General features: G+C 43.0%; 1 protein-coding gene across 3 annotated transcripts in view; it reads right to left on the bottom strand.

Annotated features, from left to right (window-relative positions):
• Positions 1 to 25,493, bottom strand: part of LOC142495268 (uncharacterized) — a 228,965-nt gene that overhangs the window by 78,293 nt on the left and 125,179 nt on the right. For all 3 annotated transcript variants that reach the window (XM_075600499.1, XM_075600500.1, XM_075600501.1), the window contains 3 exons: positions 17,733 to 17,859; positions 14,448 to 14,586; positions 2,545 to 2,720 (listed from right to left, as the gene is read on the bottom strand). In XM_075600499.1, the coding sequence (XP_075456614.1) occupies positions 2,545 to 2,720; positions 14,448 to 14,586; positions 17,733 to 17,859 (442 nt within the window). The remainder of the gene's footprint in view (positions 1 to 2,544; positions 2,721 to 14,447; positions 14,587 to 17,732; positions 17,860 to 25,493) is intronic.

Here is a 25,493-nt window from a genome sequence, read left to right as displayed (position 1 = left end):
TAGAACTCTTGCCTTGGAAATTCTGGGGCAGTCTCACAGTAAATGCCTCAACATTGCTGCAACATTTCTTTGAGATTCTTAATGGCCCATCGGATTAACACAGCAGGGGGCGGTGCAGTCCCATTCAGGTTGAGGCATTTACTGTGAGACTGTCCCAGAATCTCCCAGAATTTCCCAGGTACAAGTGTTCTAATACTCGTGGCTGCATCTGTTTGTTGTAAATCCGATCACAATGCTGGAGAAGAAATCAGATACATTTAAATGAATGGAGCTAGGGGCCTAGAAGAGAAAGACAGGGACATGAATGGGGAGGAAAGGCTACAATAGAGAGAGAGAGACTAATTTGCCTGAATGTGCAATTGATATATATGAAATTGGGGGAGCTTTTATCTGTTAGTTGGTTATACAATCCCTATCCCAAAGAGTTTACAAGGTTGATGTAATGTGCCATTGTCATAAAATTGTGTCAACAGTCACAAAATCTGCAGTTTCTTGTGCATGTAAACTTTCATAAGCATTTTGTGAAAAATGTAAAATGAAGGTGAAAATCACAACATTTTTTTACCGCAAACTTGAAAAAATGTGCACAACTCAGATTATTCTTTAGCATGAAATAAGCAGCAGAATTCAAGCAGTAGAACTGCAACAAGTAATGTGAATGGGGATGTCAAGTGAAGGCAGATAACACATCTAAGTCAATATTAAGTTGAACTGCAGGTTTCAGGAATGTGTCTTAGATATCAATTGCTGCTAAGTACAGTATAATACAAGAGCATTTGTTGCAGTGGGATTGCTCATTACCTAGGCAATTGTCCCTGCAAACAAATAGCCCTTAGCAATGGATCTCTCATTAAGGCAATAAATAATGACCTGGGAACAGCGCACAGAATATCACAGCCACAGTAAAGTCATTAGCAAGATGAAAATGTATATTTTACAAGTGGCGAACACTGAAACTGAAGGAAAGCTTCTGGCTGCAGAAGGATACTGTAGATTTAGGTTTTAACATTTGAAAATGAGTTGTCTAATAGATAACTCCTGAAATACTATGCAAATATGTTTCTTCCAATCATCTGTTTCTCTTCTCTCCAGTGACTGGATTCACTAAAGGTTGCTGCGTTAAAATGTGGCGTTAAAACGAAAATGGGATTGCGGCAATATTCACTAAAAATGACGTATTCATAAATGGCTCTCAATATTCTACTCTCTCACATACAGTACATGCAAATTGCTTTAATGCAGTGTTAAATAATGCTTGAGATACAAATAGGATTGTGTAATAGGATTTTTTTACAAAACCTTATGGCATAAACGTATTGAACCATTTTGACGACAGGGACTACCAATGATTTCCGGCACTAAAGGAGTTAATATGTAACAGACAAATAAAGCATAACATCCATGTGTAAATATAAAGCCTTTAGATGTCAGCTACTCATGGGCTGTCCATGACTAGCTGGGCACTTGGGCTATAAAGGGTTTAATATATTAATATATTCTACAATGTTAATATTTGTGTATTTTTACCATCACCCATTATAGGTTGGCTAGTGTTATCTTGCATGTGCGTGTGTGTATATAACAGAAAATGTGTTGCCCACAGTACTCCAGGTATCCAAAAAATAGAAACGTTTCATTAATCCATCAAGATAGATACAAAAATGGGCGACGTTTCAGGCCACACAGAACCTTTGAGGAATGCCATTTTCTTTCATGTATTGACCCTTAATAAATTTACACCCATATTTAGAATTTTCCATTTCCAATGTCTGTGGTCTGGTCTAGTCTTAGTCATACACACACATTAAAAAAAATGTACATAAATTTACTTTCTGGATGTTTCCCTGAAAAGTCTTCAAGAAATTCCTGACTAATTCTTCTGAAGAATCACTCTGCAATCAGATGTTAGTGTCCTGAGTAAAGGCCATGTGTGGCCTGAAACGTCACCCATTTTTGTATTTATCTTGATGGATTAATTAAACTTTTTTATTTTCTATTTTTCTATACCTGGAGTTCTGTGGACAATTTTTCTCTTGTATTATATCCTGGTCTGGTAAAGGTGAACCGGGGCTGCCCAGTATTTTACTATTTTGTATGTATTTACTAATTAAGTATGTATGTATGTAAAAATATGCATAGGCAAGATAGGACTAACTCCAGCCAAAGTAGGTGACAATAATTTGCACACAAAAAAATTGGTGTTAGCCCGATTATCGCCAGGTATTAGAGTTGAGTGAATAGCATCTGAATAAGTAATTAGCTGGTAAATTCTCATTTGAAGGCTCATTTGCATATGGTGCCATTAAAGATAATGTTAACTTACAGCAGCAGTAAACAAAAATATAGCTGCGTGAAAGCGTGAAAGCTTATGATATGGCTTTAGAGAATAGAGAAATACAATTTCTGTTAAATACAGATAACGCCATTTTCTTTCCTGTATCGACCTTTAATAAATTTATGCCATAGTTTGAATTTTCCATTTCCAATGTCTGTGGTCTGCTCTAGACATATAAAAAATACAAATACAAATGTGCATAAATTTACTTTTTGGATGTTGCCCTGAAAAGTCTTCAAGAAATTCCTGAGTATCTCTCTTCTGAAGCACCAATCTGCAATCAGATGTTAGTGTCTTTTTGTGGGACAGTTGGTAAAATCCCAAACCTTCAGTAAGCTGCAAATTGATTCCCAATGATGAGCACATGCTGGCAATAGTTAAACTTCTGTAAGAAAAAATAAATCACTGTAATTGAACATGAATTTAAAAAATATCAAAAGAAATAGCCTATTTTGTCATTTCCTCATTCCGAAGTACAGATGAGCCACTGTAACTTTTCCCAAATTGGGTTTGTTAGTTATTTCTTTTTTTTTTTTTAAACTTTAAAAAAAAATGTTTTAAAATTCGCAAAAATGTTGATTCATTTTGTTAGTCAAAACGTTCTGATGAAATGCCAGATAATCTATATAAGTGAGAATCTATATTATAAGTAACCCCTCTAATTTACCTCAGACTAACATTTACTGCTGAGGCGGGGGCCTAAGTCCTCCTTCTATATACCTTACCCCCACACGTGTCCGTAGATCAGGCAAAGGCAGACTACAGTAATGTTTATAACACAAGGGTATTTATAATGGAATTATCGCTAGGCACCAATATAACAATATGATTCTTAAACGTTAGGATCATTCAGAACACACACAATGTAATTCGATATTAACACTTCACACAAAGGCTGCGCAGGTGTGTACCCATGTCTCTCCCCGTGATCACCTGACCCTGCATGTAAGGGACGGTGTACACCATTGGAGCTCTTAGATTGTGTATGAATGTAGCAGGCCTGTACTTTGCAAATATTTCGGCTCCTTTTACATGGCTTGCGATGAGGCTCCCCTCTGTCGCTACGCATGCCTACTGCTGCTGTCAGATGGATGCTTTGCTGGGCTCTACTCCCTTTAGCCAGTGTTCACTAACTCAGGGGGATCGCTGATTGGGCTCCTGGTTGACCCTAAGATCTCTCAGGGAGCAGCTGTGAGGCTCAGGGAGCCACGCCGCCCTCGGCGCGCTCCCCGCTCACCACCTCCGGAAGCCAGTGTTCCCCCGAGATCCGATTCTCCCTCCGCGGTCGGGGCTCTTCTCCCATGCCTGGTAACCTCCGCACTACACACGTGCGCGACCGTGCCAATCCAGAAATAGCGCTGACCTCACTGATGGTCCGCCTCCCTACTCTCAGAGGTGCTCCCTGCACCTGCACTTTACCCTACCACAGCCCTTGCTGAAAACACACCCCCAAGCTGCAGGTTCCTCATTGGCCCTCCTCTCCTACTTATGCTTAGCTGCCGCATTGGCAAATCGGCTGAGCATAGTTCCAGTTGCGTTGCACTCACCTCTTCTCTGCCTCCACAGTCTTGCCTCGTCTTGCTGCTTATCTTCCTGTGTACCAACCCGGCTTTCCACGATGATCCACTCTTCTCCAAACCTTACCTCGGCAAATGGACTACGGCGATTCTGCTCTCTCCAAACCCAAACACGGCTAATAGTACCTGCAACATTCCGTACCTCTCCTCCTCTGACCCCGGCAAGTATATCGACCATCCGCACATCTCCAACCCGACTCGGCTACCCTGACCAACTCTACACTTCAGACGCACCCCCCGTGGCTGTGGGTGGCATAATATCCTTTCCCACCTCAGCACCGTGGTCCCGCCTTATTTGTGGTGAGCACAGCGTGACAGCAGCAGATTTTCCGCTCCATGCTCTGCCAGAGCGTCCTAGGGCGTTCCTCCCTTAGCCCCGCCTCTTCAGAGTCCAATCGTATTGTTGCAGCACACACATAAGAGGAGGCAGACAGGGGGCAGTGTATGTGTTTCAGCTGCATGAATTTACAAGGGGTTACATAGTTACATAGTAGATGAGGTTGAAAAAAGTCGTACGTCCATCAAGTTCAACCTATGCTAAATTTAGACAACAGATACTTTATCCTTTATCTATACTTACTTATTGATCCAGAGGAAGGCAAACAAAAAACCCCAAAGTCATATAATCCAATGATATCTCATAAGGGGAAAAATAAATTCCTTCCTGACTCCAAGATTTGGCATCGGATTAATCCCTGGATCAACATCCTTCCCATGTATACTTATTTGGTATGTCCCTGTATACCTTTCTCATCTAAAAAGATGTCCAACCTTTTTTTGAACAAATCTATTGTATCTGCCATCAGTGTCCATGAGTAATGAATTCCACATTTTAACTGCCCTTACTGTAAAGAACCCTTTCCTTTGTTGCTGGTGAAATCTCCTTTCCTCCAGCCTTAAGGGATGACCCCGAGTCCTTTGTACTGCCCGTGAGATGAATAGTTCTTTTGAAAGCTCCTTGTATTGTCCCCGAATATATTTGTATATAGTTATCATATCATCTCTTAGACGCCTCTTTTCTAATGTAAATAAATCTAATTTAGCTAGCCTCTCCTCATAAGTTAGATTGTCCATCCCCTTTATTCATTTGGTGGCTCTTCTCTGCACTCTCTCTCTAGTTCCATAATGTCTTTTCTTAGGATTGGTGCCCAAAATTGTACTCCATATTCAAGGTGAGGTCTTACTAATGCTTTGTAAAGGGGCATAATAATGTTTACTTCCCTTCCATCCATTGCCCGTTTGATGCAAGATAAGATCTTGTTTGCCTTTGCAGCTACTGCATGACTTTGGGCACTATTGCTAAGCCTGCAGTCTACAAGCACTCCTAAATCCTTCTCCATCAAGGATTCCCCCAATTTATCCCCATTTGATATGTAATTCGCCTTTTTATTCTTGCATCCCAAATGCATAACCTTACTGTATTAAACCTCATCTGCCATTTACCTGCCCACGTTTCCAGTCTCTCCAAGTACTTCTGAAGAGAAATTACATCCTGCTCTGATTCTATTACCTTATACAATTTAGTATCATCAGCAAAGATGGAGACTTTGCTCTCGATCCCAACCTCAAGGTCATTAATAAACAAGTTAAATAGCAGGGGTCCCAGTACCGATCCCTGAGGTACTCCCCTCACGACTTTAGCCCAACCTGAAAAAGTTCCATTTATGACAACCCTCTGTTGTCTGTCCTTTAACCAGTTTTCAATCCAGGTGCATATATTATTACTGAGTCCAATTTGCTTTATTTTGTACACCAACCTCTTGTGTGAAACCGTATCAAAAGCCTTTGGGTTATGTATGTATTTATGTATGTATGTATGCATGTTTGTATGTTTGTATGTATGTATGTATGTATACACACACACAAAAGCTTTTGCTAGATAGAGAGAGAGAATCCACATGAATAGACACCTGTCCACACACCTAAGAAACCTGGGAAATGGAAATAATTTGAATATATTTTGCATATATAAATTGGTTTATTTCCCAGGTATCTCAGGTGTGTTTACAGATCTATCTTCACCTTAGTAGAGGACCCATTTACTTATAAAACTCCTAGTCACTACGGCCCCACTGTCTGCTCTGCACATGCGCCTGACATGCTGGCGGTACGTGCAGCCGAGTTCCCCGGTCTGCAGTGAGCTGCAGGGGGACAGACTGGGGGCGTGACGGGGGAGTGACTGGGGGCGTTGCCATGACGTCACCCTGCAGGTTCGCCCTCATTGGCTGAACCGCCGGGGGGGGCGTGGCCTAGCACTCCGTTGCTAGTATTGCTCACAATTTTCTTGACTGTATGAAAAACTGCCCCTCTCAGTGGGCCCGGCCCCATTGAGGGGCGGCTCTTGTCCCCGCCACAGTGGGCGCTATAGCAGGCAGCAGGGACCTGGCCTTATAATGCACATGAAAAGATACCTGTTAACACACCTGCGATACTTGAGAAATAATTTAAATAAACAAAATATATTTAAATTATTTATATTTCCCAGGTATCACCTATGTGTGCGCAGATAACTCTCCACATGAATTATCTCTCTTCTCCCTTCATCTTTTCTTCTCTGCAGCAAATGCCCTAATTTACTGTAGGGTCTTGAATGCTAAATCCTAAATTTGTCTCAAAACTGTTTGTTTGCTTTGTCAATATCTTTCGTGAATGAAAAATTGCCAAATGTCACCTGGTTCAAAAACGTAGGCAAAATGTTAATTTTGTCAAGGGTAGATTTAAAAAATCTACACCCCCCCCCCCCCATTTTTATACAGTATTGAAGCAGGGGGTTTCCGGTGCAGAAACCCATTCAATTCAGCTCGGGGACCCCCTGCTTCCGGGGGTACTTACTTTCATAGTGGGTGCCGGTAGCCACCCCAGGGTTCACATTATGGCCAATTTTCAAAGCTCCTGGGCCCAGCAGGCCAATAGGAAACCGTGACGTCACCCACTGCAGCTTCCTATTGGCCCATGTGATGCGGGAGCTGTAAACTGCAGAAAACTGCAGGAGATACCGGCACCCACTTCAGAGGTAAGTATTTCTGGAAGCAAGTGGTTCGAGCACTGAAATTAATGGGGTTCAGCTTTAAGGAAGTTTAGAAAGGAAAAATATATATTTTTACCTGTCTAATTATGATTTGGATGGTAAAGCTTTAGCATATGTAGAGAAGTAGACAACTGTATATAAGAGACTGGTAACCTACAGTGGTGGGAAAAAGAAAGTACACCCTCTTTGAATTCTATGGTTTTACATATCAGGACATAATAACAATAATCTGTTCCTTAGCAGGTCTTAAAATTAGGTAAATAAAACCTCAGATGAACAACACATTACATATTACACTGTGTCATGATTTATTTAACAAAAATAAAGCCAAAATGGAGAAGCCATGTGTGAAAAACTAAGTACACCTTATGATTCAATAGCTTGAAGAACCACCTTTAGCAGCAATAACTTGAAGTAATCGTTTTCTATATTATTTTATCAGTCTCTCACATCGTTGTGGAGGAATTTTGTCCCACTCTTCTTTACAACGTTGCTTCTGTTCATTGAGTTTTGTGGGCATTTGTTTATGCACAGCTCTCTTAAGGTCCCGCCACAGCATTTCAATCGGGTTGAGGTCTGGACTTTGACTGGGCCATTGCAACACCTTGATTCTTTTCTTTTTCAGCCATTCTGTTGTAGACTTGCTGGTGTGCTTGGGATCATTGTCCTGTTGCATGACCCAATTTCGGCCAAGCTTTAGCTGTCGGACAGATGGCCTCACATTTGACTCTAGAATACTTTGGTACACAGAGGAGTTAATGGTCGACTCAATGACTGCAAGGTTCCCAGGTCGTGTGGCTGCAAATCAAGCCCAAATCATCACCCCTCTACCACCGTGCTTGACAGTTGGTATGAGGTGTTTGTGCTGATATGCTGTGTTTGGTTTTCACCAAACGTGGCGCTGTGCATTATGGCCAAACATCTCCACTTTGGTTTCATCTGTCCTAAGGACATTGTTCCAGAAGTCTTTTGGTTTGTTCAGATGCAACTTTGCAAACCTAAACCTTGCTGCCATGTTCTTTGTAGAGAGAAGAGGCATTCTCCTAGCAACCCTTCCAAACAAACCATACTTGTTCAGTCTTTTTCTAATTGTACTGTCATGAACTTTAACATTTAACATGCTAACTGAGGCCTGTAGAGTCTGAGATGTAACACTTGGGTTTTTTGCAATTTCTCTGAGCATTGCACGGTCTGACTTTTTGGTGAATTTGCTGGGACGTCCACTCCTGGGAAGATTGCCAACTGTCTTGAATGTTTTCCACTTTTGAATCATCTATCTCACTGCAGAATGATAGACTTTAAATTGTTTGGAAATGGCCTTATAACCCTTCCCAGATTGATGGGCAGCAACAATTGCTTCTCTAAGATCATTGCTGATGTCTTTCCTCCTTGGCATTGTGTTAACACACACCTGAATGCTCCAGGCCAGCAAACTGCTAAAACTTCGGCTTTTATAGAGGTGGTCACACTTGCTGATGATCAATTAATGAAAGGCATTTTGATTAGCAGCACCTGTCTGCTACTTAGCATCTTAATTCCTATGGAAGCAGTAAGGGTGTACTTAGTTTTTCACACATAGCTTCTCCATTTTGGCTTTATTTTTGTTAAATAAATCATGACGGTGTAATATGTCATGTGTTGTTGTTCATCTGAGGTTGTATTTACCTAATTTTTAGACTTGCTAAGGAACAGATGATTGTTATTATGTCCTGATAAGTAAAACCATAGAATTCAAAGAGGGTGTACTTTCTTTTTCACACAACTGTATGTGTTGAAGAACATCATATTTTAATAGTTTCAGAAGCCTTAAGATTCTGACCCAACTACTGTACCTGCAGCAATCTGACTAGCTTTCTGTTATTCATTGTAAATACAGGAGATATATCAGTGTTTACTATCTGACTTCTGCAATTAGAGTCCTCATATATTCTGCTTTTTTGTATATGTAGCACACTTCCCCCACACCATGGGAGATATGGCGGCTGTGTGTGTGGTACGTTACCTGCGGCTAACAGGAGTCCTGGGCCTCCGCTACTGGGACCTGGGGAGAGCCTGATCCGTCGGGTGACAGTGCCTCCACCTGTACGGGATCCTACTATCCTACTTTACAGGAACCAATGCAATAAATATGTTTATAATAGCAAGTTTACTGACATGCAATAGTCAAAACAATAACCAGAGAACGTGACCTCGCTCGGACTTACCCACACACACCCTGCCCTGGTGAGACTGTCCCCCAATGTACAGAGATGCCCTGGACACCCCTCCCCCCCCAACCCAGTGTCCACAGAAGCCAACCCACCCAGAAGTGTGAGACAGCGCTGCCCACAGTAACTGAAAGTGTTATAGTTGGTGCATGTTGTGAGGTACCTGCCCAGGTGCTCCAGCACCCAGGTATGGCCAAAGAGCAAAAGGTATCCACTGATCCAGTGACGTCAATGTCAGCGAAGCCTCCGCCTCTTTGTGGGGTGAACTCCGGTAGGAGGGTCTCACCTTTGATAGTCTATGATATTGTGGTGGTGGTCCTGCCCCAGACCACAGTCCGCAAATCACTGCGCGGCGTCTTCAAATGGCACTTTAGACTAACTGTGTACAGCTACAGGGGAAATGTCCCTAGCTAGGGGTTTTCCTTGTAGCAACCACAATCTGATTAGGCGAGTGGTGCCTATCTTGGACCTAAAGGGTTAATCTGGCCTAGTCTGGATGCCACTGACACCCAGACCCTACCTTCCCTTTCTCCTTTCTGGCTGCAACTGACCAACTGCCCTAAGGCTGCTGTCCCAGTGACTAGTACAGCGCACGCCTTGGCGTGCGCTGTGCGTTCAACCTCCTCTCCCCCAGTTAGGCCGGTCCTAGTTAGTACCCTGTCGTGCACCTTTCCCCTGCAGATTTTCAGGCAGACTGTGAAATTTGACCTCAAAGTTTGCGATGAAGGCGTGGCCACGACCCCGCAAACCCAGCGCCACGCCCCCTCCCATCGCAGACGTTCCCTCTCCCCTTAGACCGCAGATCGTGGTGTAGCGCTCTGCATGCGCCGCCCCCCTGCCGGGCGCGCGTGCCACAGTGCTGACTGGGGACAAACCCTTACTGTTATCACTGTTCTAACTGTTCTAACTGTTTTAAATGCAGCAGCCCTATTGGCTGCCTGGCAACATGTGGTCTGCAGCCCGAGGCTGCTGGGACCTGTAGTTCCCAGCGAAGCTAGTACCTAATGGCCGCCGCAACTAAGCTCCTTTGCGCATCCTGCCGCACACTCCCCAGCCTCCGCTTGATATGGAAAGGTAAGAGGACAAACAGGGGACCAGGGGGACCCAGGCTATATACTGAATGTACTAAAAAAACGGAAGTTCCAAACAAACGCTAATATTTGGAGACATATTTTAAAGAGAATAGATTTACCATGTGTTTTATGAAAATAGACTGGCTATTGGAATCCAAAAATAGAACATCAATTCTAAAAATAAAGGACGGGCATTTTGAACAGGTAAAATTTCAAAGTAAGTGTTTTTTCCTTCTTACTTCCCTAATTATTAGAAGGAAGTACATCTTCATTAAACACCTCTTGAAACTACATTTACACAGAGATCCTATGTGTGAAACCTGCTACTGAGAGTGGTAATTTAAAAACAAGGGGAGACCTCTGACTAGCAGATTTTAAATCTCATATTAGTCATTGGATGTGTAAGAATAGATCGGTGACAATCAATTGTCAATTAAAACTAAATTGGCCACATTTTAAACAAGGTATATTTCTTGTTAAGGAGAATTATTTTGACCCTGAAAATGAAGTTGCTAATATTAATTTTTTATCTCAACCTGTTGCATAAAAATGGAATGCAATTCCAGGCCCACACAAACCTTTCCACTTTTATCAGTTTATTCCTTATATCAAAACAATAAAACAAGCAATTAAAATTTGAATTAGAGGAGTGATATAGTCATGTCACAAACAAGCATATCACAATAGGATAATTTAGCTACAATGTCCTTAGTCTCATGAGCCAGCAGATCTGAGCTCACATAGACTACTCCCGTGTCACTGTGGTGAGTCGCCTTATGGAACGTTTCATGTTGAGATATTTCATCAAACGGGCTCAGAGCAGTGAGAGCATATTGTGGTGTGTATCTGGAATTTGAATGCATTATTCTCTGTAGGGTCGAAGTAGGAAGTGGGACCCTTGTTGCAACAGTGCACCTCATTAAGGTGCCCCGTATAATATGTTTTTTGAAATACTTATTTTTTCTTTATTTTTGTGTGCAATCCTATTTTTTATTGTCGATCCTAACCTGTTCTAATCTTTTTCTTTTGTTAATCCCGATCCTTTCAAAACATTATTTGATGTTTAATTTGTTGTAGTTTTGATGTAGATTTAGAATTAGGCAATTTAACAAACAAATCAAGTGAAATTCTTTGAAAATAAATAATCTGAATTATTGTTATAAATTACAGTATGTGTTAAATATTTTTTTATAGTCCCACACTACTGCACGGAAACATTGGTATGGGGGGAGAGTAGAAGGAGGTATGGGCTTGGGCGGTGAAGAGGGGATATAAAGAGGTATGGGCTTGGGTGGTATGGGGGAGAGATGGAGGTATTGGCCTTGTGGGATATGTACAGTATGGACCTCGGGGGGTGGGCAGCGGCTAGGTATAGGCTTATAAATAACATATTGTTTTTATGCAAAGGAGTGCTGCTGCTTTATTTATTGATTTTCTCTTTGATTAGATTTGGTAGCTACCGTTGGCAGTCGAGCTGCTATTATTTCTAGGGATTTTTTTGTAGCCGCCTGTGTGATGAGCTCCACACACTCATACTGTCCCTTGGCCGGTTCCTCTCCAATGTGCTCTGGAAATGTGACAGTAATGGATATCAGAGCAGCCAATAATAATGGCTGTGGAAGAGGAGATTCTAAGAGGGAGAGGAGCCTTTAAAAAGGGGGCAGCCATGTTGAGTTAGATCTGAGTGCTATCAGATTCAGTCAAGGATTGTAGAGTTTGCACATGGTAGCAGTAGCCAAAAATTCCAGCCGGGATGTGATCGAGTGTTCGAGCGCTGTTGGAGGGAACCTTCAATGGCTACAAGGCACAGCGGTACTGAAGAACCCCTTTCGAAGTACAAACCTGCAACAGTTAGTACACAAAGAGCTCCCACGATGTGCTGGCACCATCCCAAATAGCCAATATACCCAGAATTGGATGGCTAATGCACCACTGACACTGACTTACACCTGCGCCGCATTATTGAGAACTATATTATTGTACGTTGTGTGTGTAGTGATCCTCTGCCGAGGATCACAAGTTGCCCAGGTTATTAAGAGTGCAGTAAAATCTTTGTACCATCCGTGAAAACACATGGTAAATCTATTCTCTTTAAAATATGTCTCCAAATATTAGCGTTTGTTTGGAAATTCCGTTTTTTTAGTACATTCAGTATATAGCCTGGGTCCCCCTTGTCCCCTGTTTGTCCTCTTACCTTTCCATATGAAGCGGAGGCTGGGGAGTGTGCGGCAGGATGCGCAAAGGAGCTTAGTTGCGGCGGCCATTATGTACTAGCTCCGCTGGGAACTACAAGTCCCAGCAGCCTCGGGCTGCAGACCACATGTTGCCAGGCAGCCAATAGGGCTGCTGCATTTAAAACAGTTAGGACAGTTAGAACAGTGATAACAGTAAGGGTTTGTCCCCAGTCAGCACTGTGGCATTCGCGCCCGGCAGGGGGGCGGCGCGTGCAGAGCGCTACACCACGATCTGCGGTCTAAGGGGAGAGGGAACGTCTGCGATGGGAGGGGGCGTGGCGCTGGGTTTGCGGGGTCGTGGCCACGCCTTCATCGCAAACTTTGAGGTCAAATTTCACAGCCTGCCTGAAAATCTGCAGGGGAAAGGTGCACGACAGGGTACTAACTAGGACCGGCCTAACTGGGGGAGAGGAGGTTGAACGCACAGCGCACGCCTTAGTCACTGGGACAGCAGCCTTAGAGCAGTTGGTCAGTTGCAGCCACAAATGAAATTATTCATTGTCCATTCATTCACATTATGGAACGTATCCCTATTAAAAATACTGCAATTTTGAATATCAATGGGTGAAAAATATGCCAAATTCAAATTTGCTGTGAAAATCGTTTTTTTTTTTTGTATTTTCAAATTCTTGCAATGAACTTACCAAAGTTTGAACAAAATTGCAATTCATGTATTTTATTTAAAAATTCTAAAATTTGGGTGCAAAACAGCTGTTCTAATATATATATATATATTGGAATTCTTTTCCACACTAAATAGATCCAATGGAGAAATAGGAGAAATTTGCTTTAATTTTTGAGAATTTTCTAACTTTTTAAAAAGTTCTGAGAAGCAAAACCCCACAAACTGAATTTTGGGAAGTTTGCCAATCTCTAATCTAATTTTGGAATATACTGAACATTAGATCACAATTTTGTAAGACTAGATAGTATATTTCAACAAAATATGTCGACATAACATGAAATTACTGGTGGTGAAAAGAAAAAATACAATCAAGACCTTTGGCATTCTAAAGAGGACAGAGCATATTCTTTTAAAGGGAAAATGAAGGCAACAATACAGTATGTAAAACATGGTAAGGTCCAGAATACTTCTTCTGAATGGGAGAATTCCAAAACTGATTCAGCCTGAGATCTGATCTGATCAAGCAGATTTTTCGGACTGATCCATTTTAACGTCAACACGGCATACCGTAAAAAAGAAAAATGCATGGCACAAAGAAATATAAGAGTAGGCGTTCAGTGGAAAACACTTACAATGTATCTAATGATTACAAAAATGTTGTTAATTTGACTTATTTACAGTTGATCTTTTACCTGATCATTTGATTTATAAACATCACCAGGCCCACGGGGAAGCCGGGACAACTGTCCCAACACCCGGCAGCTGCGGGGGTCCTGGTGCTTAAAGTTGGATCCAATTTCTGTACCCAGTTGCCAGCCCCCCTAGCTGCTGGGGCGGGGAGAAAGAGAGGAGAAAGAGAGAGGAAGAGAAAGAGAGAGGAAGAGAAACAGAGAGGAAGAGAAAGAGAGAGAGAGGAAGACGGGGAGGGTGAGCGAATGGGAGGTGGGGGAGAGAGAGCAAGAGTGTAAGACGGGGATAACGAGCAAGAGAAGTCGTGAGTGAGAGAGCGAGGTGTGTAAGAAAAAGGGAGGGCCTCGCAAGGCCCAACAGTTGGGGGGGGGGGGGCCTGTGGAAACTCTAGTCCTGCGGCCCTGAACATCACAGGGGTTTCACAATCAAAGTACTCTGTAAGCAGAGTAATGTCTTAATGTGACTTAATACAAAATGCATGCAAACTATTAGTTCTACTGTAACAATGATGTCTCTACTGCACATCCATGGTCATTCATTTACTTGAAGTCTTTAAAGTATAAAATAGTATGTGAATCACAAACAGTTTATGTTAAGAGTTATGATCATTTATCATGCAGAACAGTTAAATAACTAAACAATGTATGAAAAAAAGATCCGGACAAATAATTACTCTACCTTGGCACAACAACGATGTCAAAACAATCTTTAATTTTCTGCTGTATAATGTCCTTAGTTTTACTTTGAACTTTCCGTGCATGCTTGACCCATTTTTGACAGCATATCATATCATAAGATTTTCTGAGCCGCTGCATCTCTGAAAAGTAAGGGAAAAACAACAAATTATTTACTCTTCCTTTCACGTCTTGTGTTGTTTTTCTCCTGTCTCCTTTCGCTTCTTGATAAGCTACAGTATCGTTTCCTTCTTCCTATGCCCATACCTATGAGCTTTAGAAACTTGATCATTCTGTAAGTGTTATTCAGATTACCTTGTTACTTAGCTCAACCCTTATCCTCTTATTATGATTTACAAGGTAGAGTAGGTATAATACCAAGAAAAGTATCAAGGTGTGCATAGACATCATGCCTGCTGCAATGAAGCTGCAAGATGTGGCAACAGGAGGATGATTAAGTGTGATCAAATATAATTAAAAGAGATAACATCATGTCATCTCTCCAAATAGATGATGTACATACTGTAGATTACTATATACAGTGTAGTATACATATACTATATACAGTGTATATATATATATATATATATATATATATATATAATTTGTAGAATTTTAGTCCAAACCAAAGCAGCAGATTGTGTTCTTCAGTTGGGGTTTTGCAATCATTTTGGTCTCAGGTAGCAGTTTTCTAACTTGGTTTGTGTTCTGAAAAAAAATAATCTGTGGCACTGTATATTTTTGGGGGGGCAAAAGGAAAAACTCCAGGAACAACAAAAAAAACAGGTACTGTATGACCCACATTGGCCATGCTTTTCTGGTTTAGAATTCTAAGACCAAAACAGTGTGTCAATGTTTCTTATTGTTTATGTATTAATAATAAAAGGTTTGTAATTGCTGCCTACAGTACTTGGTCAAATACTGTAGGCTGATGTCACTCATTCTGACTACTAACCAATATAGGACAGAAGAACAAATTCAATATTGCACCTGCTTAAGTTTTATCTGTGTTTAGCCCACAGTTAAGCTAAGCACTGGCCTAGAAGAGGAAGGTAGAAAACAAATATAAAACTGGACTCAAAGCAAGAAACTAGATGAGAAACTCTTCAGCAACATGGCTACAGTAAGCTGCATACAAATATCTTCTTTTGTTGCTGAAGTGTAATATTTACTTTCTAAAAACCCTACCTCTAATCCCTTTAATCTATTATGCATCCAGATACAGAGTAAAGCTAAAGAATAATGAATCAAAAGGGTCTTTTTAAACTTGAATCACAATCATCAAATATTGAGAACTTCAATTAATTCTTCTATTTTTTCATTCCATTGAAAGTGTAACCCATACAACCACATTAGAGGCCTATACATTCAATGTTCGTGACGGGGTGGTGGGGGGGGGGGGTAACTTTATTGTGCGTATACAATTACTAGAGATGTGCATAATTCACTGAAGTTCGCAAACCTGGCAAAATGTGCTGTTTTCATGCAAATAGTATGCAAAGAATATAACGTTTGCCAAAAGAAATCGTCACACATTAAGTCAATGTGCAGATCACATTGGGACACGTGAGACTTTATATACTCCCATTTACACATCTCTAAACTGTACCCGTCTAAGCACTAAGGAGATTATTCTATATCCGGCGGAGAGGTTAATCAGACCATTTTCAAAAGCAATTTCCAATTGACGGGTAATTTCTAAGGAAATGGCGACCGGCCAGTTCATGAAAGGCTTAAAGTCCACCAATATCAGGTTAAATTAGCACAGGCTTGCGTTAGCTTAACATAACGAGAGAGACAAAGAGCCAGAGAGAGACAGAGAGAGACATACAGAGATAAATGAAAGACTGAAGGAAGACTAAGAAGCCTATTCTCATAGCTTCGATAATTTATTTACAACATAGAATAAGTTAGCATGTTCATAGCTCACGGTATGAAATTTGTGAAACAAAACAGTATTCACTAAAGCAAATTGCATTTTCTATACCATTACATACCGCATTCGTTTGCAGTTTTTTTACAAGCGAAATGACCTAAGGTACGATTTCACTTCCCCAGTCTGGAAGGCAGTGCATGGAGAGCAGAGAGGCGCTGCATCTCCCTGGATAGCTCTTACAGGTGATTGCGCTCTTTTTATTTATAATGGTAGTACATATGATAGAAGCAGGGGGTCTCAAGAGCTGAACCACGTGACTTTCAGGTCTAGGGACCCCCTGCTTCCAAAGGCACAGCCCCCTGTATCGGGTGCCGGTATCTCCTGCAAGTTTAAATGTCCCGCGTCACGTGACAGGGACATTTAAACTTGCAGGAGATAACAGCACCACATACTGGGTGGGGCCTGTAACTCAGGAATCAGGGGGTTCCCGGACCTGAAAGTAATGTGGTTCAGCTCCATAGAAACCCTGCTTCAATCCTCCTGTATGTAGTAAAAATAAATGATACTTCATGTGATGCAAATTGCAAATCCTATCTTCTCCACCCTTTAGGTGGTGTTAAAAAAAAGAGAGTATTTCAGCTGCGCTTTGCATTGAGCTACTTGAACAGAAGGTACTGACAAAAAATGCAGGTTTCAGCCTTTTTGACCTACAGTACTGCTCGGATTGTCAGAGCTAGATTGATAATGCATGTAAAAAAAAGTCGTTTACAGTTGATTTTAACATGCAATAACAGCTTACTGAGTAGCAAGAGATGCACTTTCCATGCGTTAAGTCACTTATTGAAGCTACTAAAACAGGCCTTTAAGAGAATGTGTAAGTATACATTATTTCACATACATTATTCTCTTCAGTAGATATGTGTTACAAATAACCTGACGTTAGGTTAAATAGCCTAACGGAGCATAGTGCACCTGGGCCTATATATATTGGACTGGCGTAGACATTGCTATTGATTCATAGAAACCCAGCTCTTGGAAGTAGCTGGAGTCCATTATCATCTATTATTAGTTTCAACAATGGGACACCCAAGAATATGATTAGTTTATGACAAAGACCACCACACAGACTCGGGGTCATCTTTTTTTTAATCAAAATATATAAAAGAAAACATTAGAAAATTGCATCTGGGATAGAAGCTACTGTATAAGGTCTAACATAAATGTTATGTTCACATAAAACATTGTTTAAAATTGCTAGCCTTTGTCCAATGTACTTGAGACCTGTCAATGTTAAACTGTCCTATTCACGCTCAATGTTTTATCCGTTTCAGAAAACAATCACATTGCAGGACTAAAATAAAACTGCAGCTATTTATTTTTTTCTGACAGTATCTAACGCATCTACTTTCTTACCATTTTTCATTTTGATCACCTTGTGTTGCAAGTCATTTTTTTCAGCAAATTGGTTCAGTTCCAGCTTTTCCGATGACAAAATCTTAAGACGTGATGTTGCTACATCAATTTGGACACTTAGTTTTTTCTATTAAAAATATCAGCAGATGGTAAAATGTTTCTCCCATATAATTGCAAACATCTTAACCTTTAAAAAACATAATTTTTAAAGAAGGGAAATGCTATGGTCTAACAGGTACCTGAGCAATACAATAAAAAAATGGGTAAACTGTACAAAACACCTAATCAATTGCAAGCTAAGGCTATATAGTGAGCATACAGACATGACCAGACTTACTGTTTTCGGTACCATGACAAGGTGCGAGACTACAGCCGCGTGAACATTTTGTTCACCACTGGTCGCCTGCTAGCAAAATTAGTTGTGGGATTAATTTATGTAATTGCAATTCAGTATGTGTCCGGCAGATGGCGCACTGAATATCTTTGCCCTGCGGTGCACGGTACAATAACTTAACACGTGTTTCTATACAATGTAACAATGTCACAAAAAATGTCTAGAAACCTTTTGTTATTGATATGGCAGCCAGACAACTAGGCCACCCCACATAGCCCACCGAACATTTTTCTTTTTCTCACCAGAGTAAGTGTGTGACTACGGTACCTATTAATAATTGCATGTTGTGTTTATGTACAAAGTATATATACTGTTGTTTAAACTCTCTTAGTTCTTTGTTGTTTAAAGGGACACTGGCAAAGTGAACACACTCCTCCTACTATAGCTTAGTGGCCAGAAGGAGGAGGAGCAGGTTTGGCCTCCATAGCACCGATGGAGAAAATGACCTTCCGTGGTGCCTGGAGGAGGGGGTAGGTAACGATGAGGCACCGGATGGGTATTGCCGGATTCTCTACACTGATCCCATGAGTATTGTTGTCTGTGTGTTGTATGAAGTGCTGTTTGCAGATGAAGAATGTGTATTGAATGACTTGTTTTCTTTTAAAACTTCAGCCAGAGCTGTATATATTATGCCTCCAGCGTGAGGAGAAATAATTCCCATCCACCACCCATTTGAAGCCTGATCCTGACCCCTCCTCCAGGTCCGACTGAAGGAAGAGGTCCTCGCACGTGTTTCTATACAAGATACAATGTAACAATGTCGCTACAAATGTCTAGTTTGAGATATGACTTTGCTTTGTTTAATCTCACCTTGTACTGTTCAAAAAAACAAACTAGAGGTACATACTTTAATCAAAAGAGGCTACAGTAGGGTGTTTCTCAGACCGGTTTTTAACATGCCTGGGAAATGCAATGAGGAATCCTTGTCTAGACCAGGGGTGCGCAAACTGGGGTGTGCGCCAGAGGTTTTTCAGGGGGGCGGCGATTACAGAGGTCCCGTGCTCTCCCCCAAGCATTTAAAGTAAACGCCGGGGGAACCGCGCGTGGCCTCTATAACTTTAGCCTACTTTGATTCAGCCGGCTTGGTGGTGTCTTCGGTGACACGCCGTCATGGTAACCCGGCATCAAATGACGCCATGGGGGTCACGTGGCATCGCGTTGCCTTGGCAACATGATATCACATGACGCCGGAGCCGAGCAGGGGGGTAGGGGTGCAAACAGGGGATGAGACCAGGCAGGGGGGGCGCAGGAGGAAAACGTTGTGCACTTCTGGTCTAGACCACCGTAAAGCTTTGTGTCACTAATATATTTTGCTATTCAGGAAAGTTCTGATAGGATAAGTAATCCTCTCTGACAACTATCAGTGTATTAGTAGCAAGTAACCCTTCTACAAAAACAACAAAAAAGGATGTAAGAATTGTATTCAACATAATTTAAGCATTAATGAGTGCTTCAAAAGAATACCGCGGCCCGGCTTGAGAAGCCAGTTTTGGGCATTACACCCTTCTTGGGTGGATATGTTTAATATCGGCAATTTCAGATAGCAAAAGTTATTGAATAGACCTTTCCTATCCTCTCCCACCATTTTTCTCTCATCCGACTGCGTGCAGACCCAGTACGAGTATGTGCCATACAATCCTTTTAAAGTCTACAAGGGGTTGAACCACAACTACGACTTGCTGCCACCCAATTTTCTGCCCCTACCCATGGATACTTAAGGTAAATTAAGTTTACATAGAACACGTGTGCACTGTAAGGATTCCCGGTCCTGAGTTTGACTGGAAATCACCATTACATGGCTATAGAGCAGTGGTTCCCAAACTGTGCGCCGCGGCGCCCTGGTGCACCGTGGCTTGGCTAGAGGGGTGCCGTGATCAGGGCCGCTAGCAGCGGGAAACAAGGGCTGTTAGTTAATTTAAAAAAAACAAAAAAACTTCTGAAGCCGGCGCCGGGTCACCCTGCTGGCAGCGCCGGAAGTAAGCGAGAGGGAGACCCGGCGCGCGCGCTGGAGGAGCAGCACCGGGAGACAGATGTCTCCCAGCAGCACTGCAGCCTCACCCCCCCCCCTCCCCGCAGCACACCGGCCCTCCCCCGCGTGGCACAGGCCCCCGCAGCACTTTCCCCATACGTGGCACAGGCCCCCGCAGCACTGACCTCCCCCATGCAGGGACCGGGCCGTTCAGCCATACCCCCCCCCCCCAAGCCACCGGTCTGATTTTTATATGTATATAGTGTGTGTGTGTGTGATTGTATGTATGTATATATATATATATATATATATATATATATATATATATATATATATATATATATATATATATATATTGTGACAGAAACCAGGGGATGGTAATAAATTCCGTATATAGGGCTCCCAGGATACTAGACAGTTTCTATCCTGTTTGGTCTGGGAGTGCAGCCTTATAATACATACACTCCATCCCACAGTTTGGCAAGCGCTGGAACTGAGGGATGAGAGATCCAGACCAGAGTTTGTCTGCTGCCTGATTTCTGTCACCTGTCATGCTAATTAGGAATCAGGTATGAAAGACTGATTTCCTGTTTGCTCTGGTCTCCCCACAAGAGCCAAGAGGCTGGAAGGCTGCTGAACTACAGAGGGGAGAAGCCTCTTCCCCAAACAGGTTCAATCTTTCTGTTCATTTGTGTAAGACTGCAAAAGTACCGTGTTTTGTTGTTGGAAGTGGAAAAGCCACTTCCAACCCTGAGTCAGGGATATCTAAGTTAAGTTATCGCTCAGGTGAGCAGCTTTTGTTTTTGATCTGTTTTCTGTTGTATGCACTGTGGCAGTCTCAGTGCCTGGGACTGAATAAACCAGGCATAGCCTGTTTAAAGGAACAGTACGTGACGCCTCATCATTTAACCTACCCTAAAAGACCGTGTTCTAAACAGTCCCGGACAAACGACGGAGCCCCGGAGTAAGCCGTTTGTCACATATGGTGGAGAATGTGGGCAGAGCACTAGGGGGTCTGCGGGTTGAAGAACTTTGAAAGAAAAAAAAAAAAAAAAAAAAGTTTTTTTCATCCTCTGCAAACAAGATGGAAGACGTGGTGGGTGCGCTGGTACGCAATGTCGCTGCCCAGAAAGACGCGAATGAAACCCAGCAACAGCTGTTAATAGCCCAGCAAGAAACTAATGCAAACCAGCAGCAGACGAATGCAGCCCAGCAACAGCTGCTAATAGCCCAGCAAGAGATTAATGCAAACCAGCAACAGGCGAATGCAAACCAGCAACAGGCGAATGCAAACCAGCAACAGACGAATGAAGCCCTGCAAAACGCGAATGCAAACCAGCAAGAGACAAACCGCTTGCTGAGAGAGGAGCAACAGCGGTTCGCTCAGGGCTTACAGCAGGAACTCGAGATCCTGAGGGGGACTATCAGTAACCTTCCACTGGCAGCGGCAGCCCCAGTTCCGAAAATGACCAGGGCAAGCCACTACCTTCAGAAGATGGGACCCTCGGATGATGTGGAAGCCTATCTTCTCACGTTTGAACGCACGGCACAGAGAGAGGGATGGCCAGAAGCTGAGTGGGCTGGTCTAATCGCACCCTTCCTAAGCGGCGAACCCCAGAAGGCTTACTTTGATCTAGAGCCAGCCGAAGCTAACGTCTATGCAAAATTAAAGTTCGAGATCCTCGCCCGCCTCGGCGTAACCACGGCTGTTCGCGCCCAAAGGTTTCACGCATGGTCCTTCACGATGGATAAAGCCACCCGAAGCCAGATGTATGACCTCATCCACCTCGCCCGGAAGTGGCTACAACCCGAGATCAACTCAGCCAGCCACATCGTGGAACGGTTGGTCATGGACCAGTTCTTGAGGAAACTTCCCTCTGCCTTACGCCGTTGGGTCAGTCGGAGTGACCCCCACAATGCGGATGAGCTTGTGGCCCTCGTAGAAAGGTACAATGCAGCAGAAGAGCACCCGCAACCCACAGTCGTGGAGCAACCCCACTACCCGAGGTTCCAGAACTCTTCCAGAGACGGTAAAAGGGTACCGGGGTTAAGGGGCGCTGAAGAGCGGCGACCACCTTCACGCAGCACCAGCAACAGTGGTTCGCACACTAAGGGCAATAGCCAACATGGGGAGCCGGGAAAAGGCTCTAAGTGGGACACAGACTATGTACCTAAATGTGTAAATTGTCATGAGAGGGGCCACACAGCAAAAATCTGCCCACTAAATGATGAGCCCATGCAATGCAACAGCGTGGAACCTTATTCGCTGTTGTCCCAATGTATGGGCCCTAGCCCAGAGGACCCCTTGAATAACCATCTGTGGGCATTTGTAAAGGTTAATGGTAAGAGGGTTCGGGCACTTCTTGACTCTGGGAGCATGGTCACACTAGTGTCCGAATACCTCTTGCCCATTAAGAAGAAACAGGGAAACAGTTCACAAAGAGTGGCAATTTGTTGTATACATGGGGATAATCATGAATATTCCACTGTTGATGTTTTTTTTGAAACAGAGTTTGGTTCTTTAGATTTCAAGGTGGGTATTGTACCCAAACTGGCACATGATGTGTTAATAGGGACCGACTTTCCCCATTTTCTAAAAATGTGGTCCCCCGCTCAGAATAGCGCCCAGAGTTCAATAGCGGATCATAACGAAGTATTAGAAGAAACAAATCCTTTCCCTTTTTCAGAAATGGAGGTTGACGAGGGCCCAAATAAGAAGGGGGAAAAGGAGGAGTGCTGTAAAATTCCCTTCCCCATCACTACTTTGGTAGGGAATACCCCAAATCAAGATGTTGAGCAGACACTTACCACCCCAGAACCGGATAAGACCCTCGCTGACCTAGAGGTCAGTCCTGGGAGTTTTAAGAAGGCCCAGTGGGAGGACCCCACATTAGCGGTAGCAAGGGGAAATATACGGGACCAGAATAGTACTCCTGGCCAACCAGATAGGTCACTTGCTTACCCCTACTTCAAGGTAGAGAACGACCTAGTATATCGGGTTGATAAAAGGAAATCAGTTACAACTAAACAATTGTTGGTACCACGGACATTACGTAACGTAGTATTACACCTCGCACATAGTCATCCATTGGGGGGACACCTAGGAGTGGAAAAGACAAAAGAAAAGGTTCTCCGAAGCTTCTATTGGCCTGGGGTTCTGGCAGAAATTACGAATTATTGTTCCTCATGCCCAGAATGTCAGATCACCGCCCCGTTCAAGGCGTACCGCAGCCCATTGGTACCCCTTCCCATAATAGAGGTACCATTTGACCGGATTGCTATGGATCTAGTAGGACCCCTAATAAAGTCTGCTAGGGGACATCAGCATATATTGGTAATATTAGATTATGCCACCCGATATCCGGAGGCAGTTCCCCTACGTAGCACCTCAGCTAAAAACATAGCAAAAGAGTTAGTAGTTCTGTTTTCCCGGGTCGGGATTCCTAAAGAGATTCTATCTGACCAGGGAACACCATTTATGTCCCAAGTAACAAAAGAGCTATGTAAACTCCTAAAAATCAAGCATCTCAGAACCTCAGTCTATCATCCACAAACAGATGGTTTAGTGGAAAGGTTCAATATAACCTTAAAGAGCATGTTACGGCGGGCGGTTGATAAAGATGGGAAAAACTGGGATTGTTTGTTACCGTACCTGTTATTTGCCATTAGGGAAGTTCCCCAATCATCCACAGGCTTCTCCCCGTTTGAACTATTGTATGGCCGACACCCAAGGGGCTTACTGGATATAGCCAAAGAGACTTGGGAACACGAGGTTACCCCTTACAGAAGTGTAATAGAGCATGTTGCCCAGATGCAGGACCGCATTGCTGCAGTCCTACCCATAGTGAGGGAACACATGGAGAAAGCTCAAGAAGCACAGAGGAATACGTATAATAAGGGTGCTAGGGTCAGAATTTTTTTTCCAGGTGATAGGGTACTAGTTCTGGTTCCCACCGTGGAGAGTAAATTCCTTGCTAAATGGCATGGGCCATATGAGGTCTTGGAAAGAGTGGGAGAAGTAAATTATAAGGTAAGACAGCCAGGTAGGAGGAAACCTGAGCAAATGTACCATATAAACCTACTCAAGCCCTGGAAAGATAGAGAAGTCTTGTTAACCCTAGTACCCCCAGGTCCGTCAGAGAATCAAGAAACTGACCCAGAGGTTAGCATAGCTGAAACCCTGTCTGTTCATCAGAAACGAGAGGTTCAGAATTTAGTGAGAAGAAACAAAGAAATCTTCTCTATACGGCCAGGTAGAACTAGCGTAATTGAACATGACCTAGTCTCTGAACCGGGGGTCCGAGTTAACCTTAAACCGTACCGAATCCCAGAGGCCAAAAGAAAGGCTATAAGTTTAGAGGTTAAAAAAATGCTAAAACTAGGTGTAATTGAGGAATCCCAAAGTGGGTGGAACAGCCCTATAGTCTTAGTCCCAAAGCCAGATGGTACAACAAGGTTTTGTAATGACTACCGGAAACTAAACGCGGTGTCAAAATTTGATACTTATCCTATGCCCAGGGTAGATGAACTTGTAGAGAGACTGGGCAAAGCCCGATATCTCACAACCTTAGACCTAACAAAAGGGTACTGGCAGGTTCCCCTCACAGAAAGGGCAAAAGAAAAGACAGCCTTCTCAACCCCAGACGGCCTCTTTCAGTATAAGGTGTTGCCTTTTGGCTTACATGGAGCTCCCGCCACATTCCAAAGAATGATGGATAAAATTTTAAAACCACATGCTCGGTATGCTGCCGCCTACCTGGATGATGTGGTAATCCATAGTGAAGATTGGCAATCCCACCTTCCAAAGGTCCAAGCTGTGCTTGACGCAGTCCGGTCTGCTGGACTAACTGCTAACCCCGCTAAATGCACTATTGGTCTGGAGGAGGCCAAGTATCTGGGATATTCTATTGGCAGAGGTTTACTCAAACCCCAAACACTCAAAGTGGAGGCGATACAAAATTGGCCAAGGCCAGTTACAAAAAAACAAGTAAGGACCTTTTTGGGCTTAATTGGGTACTATAGAAGGTTTATTCCCAATTTTGCAACTAAGGCAACCCCACTAACTGACCTCACAAAAGCAAGAGGACCGCTAATGGTAAAGTGGTCCCCCGAAACCGAACAGGCCTTTAGAAGCCTGAAAGAAGCTCTCTGTGCCCAACCAGTGTTGGTCACACCTGACTTCTCCAAAGAGTTCGTAGTCCAAACCGACGCATCTGAGGTAGGGCTGGGGGCGGTACTCTCCCAGGAGTCTCAAGGTGAGGAGCACCCCATCCTTTATTTAAGTAGGAAACTAAATCCCCAGGAGAAAAATTACTCCATAGTAGAGAAAGAGTGTCTCGCAATAAAGTGGGCTGTAGAGACGCTCAAATACTACCTGTTGGGGAGAAAATTCCGGTTG

The sequence above is a fragment of the Ascaphus truei genome, chromosome 5 (genome assembly GCF_040206685.1).
Source record: "Ascaphus truei isolate aAscTru1 chromosome 5, aAscTru1.hap1, whole genome shotgun sequence".
Taxonomy (NCBI): Eukaryota; Metazoa; Chordata; class Amphibia; order Anura; family Ascaphidae; genus Ascaphus; species Ascaphus truei.
This window is presented reverse-complemented; position numbering and strand designations above follow the sequence as displayed.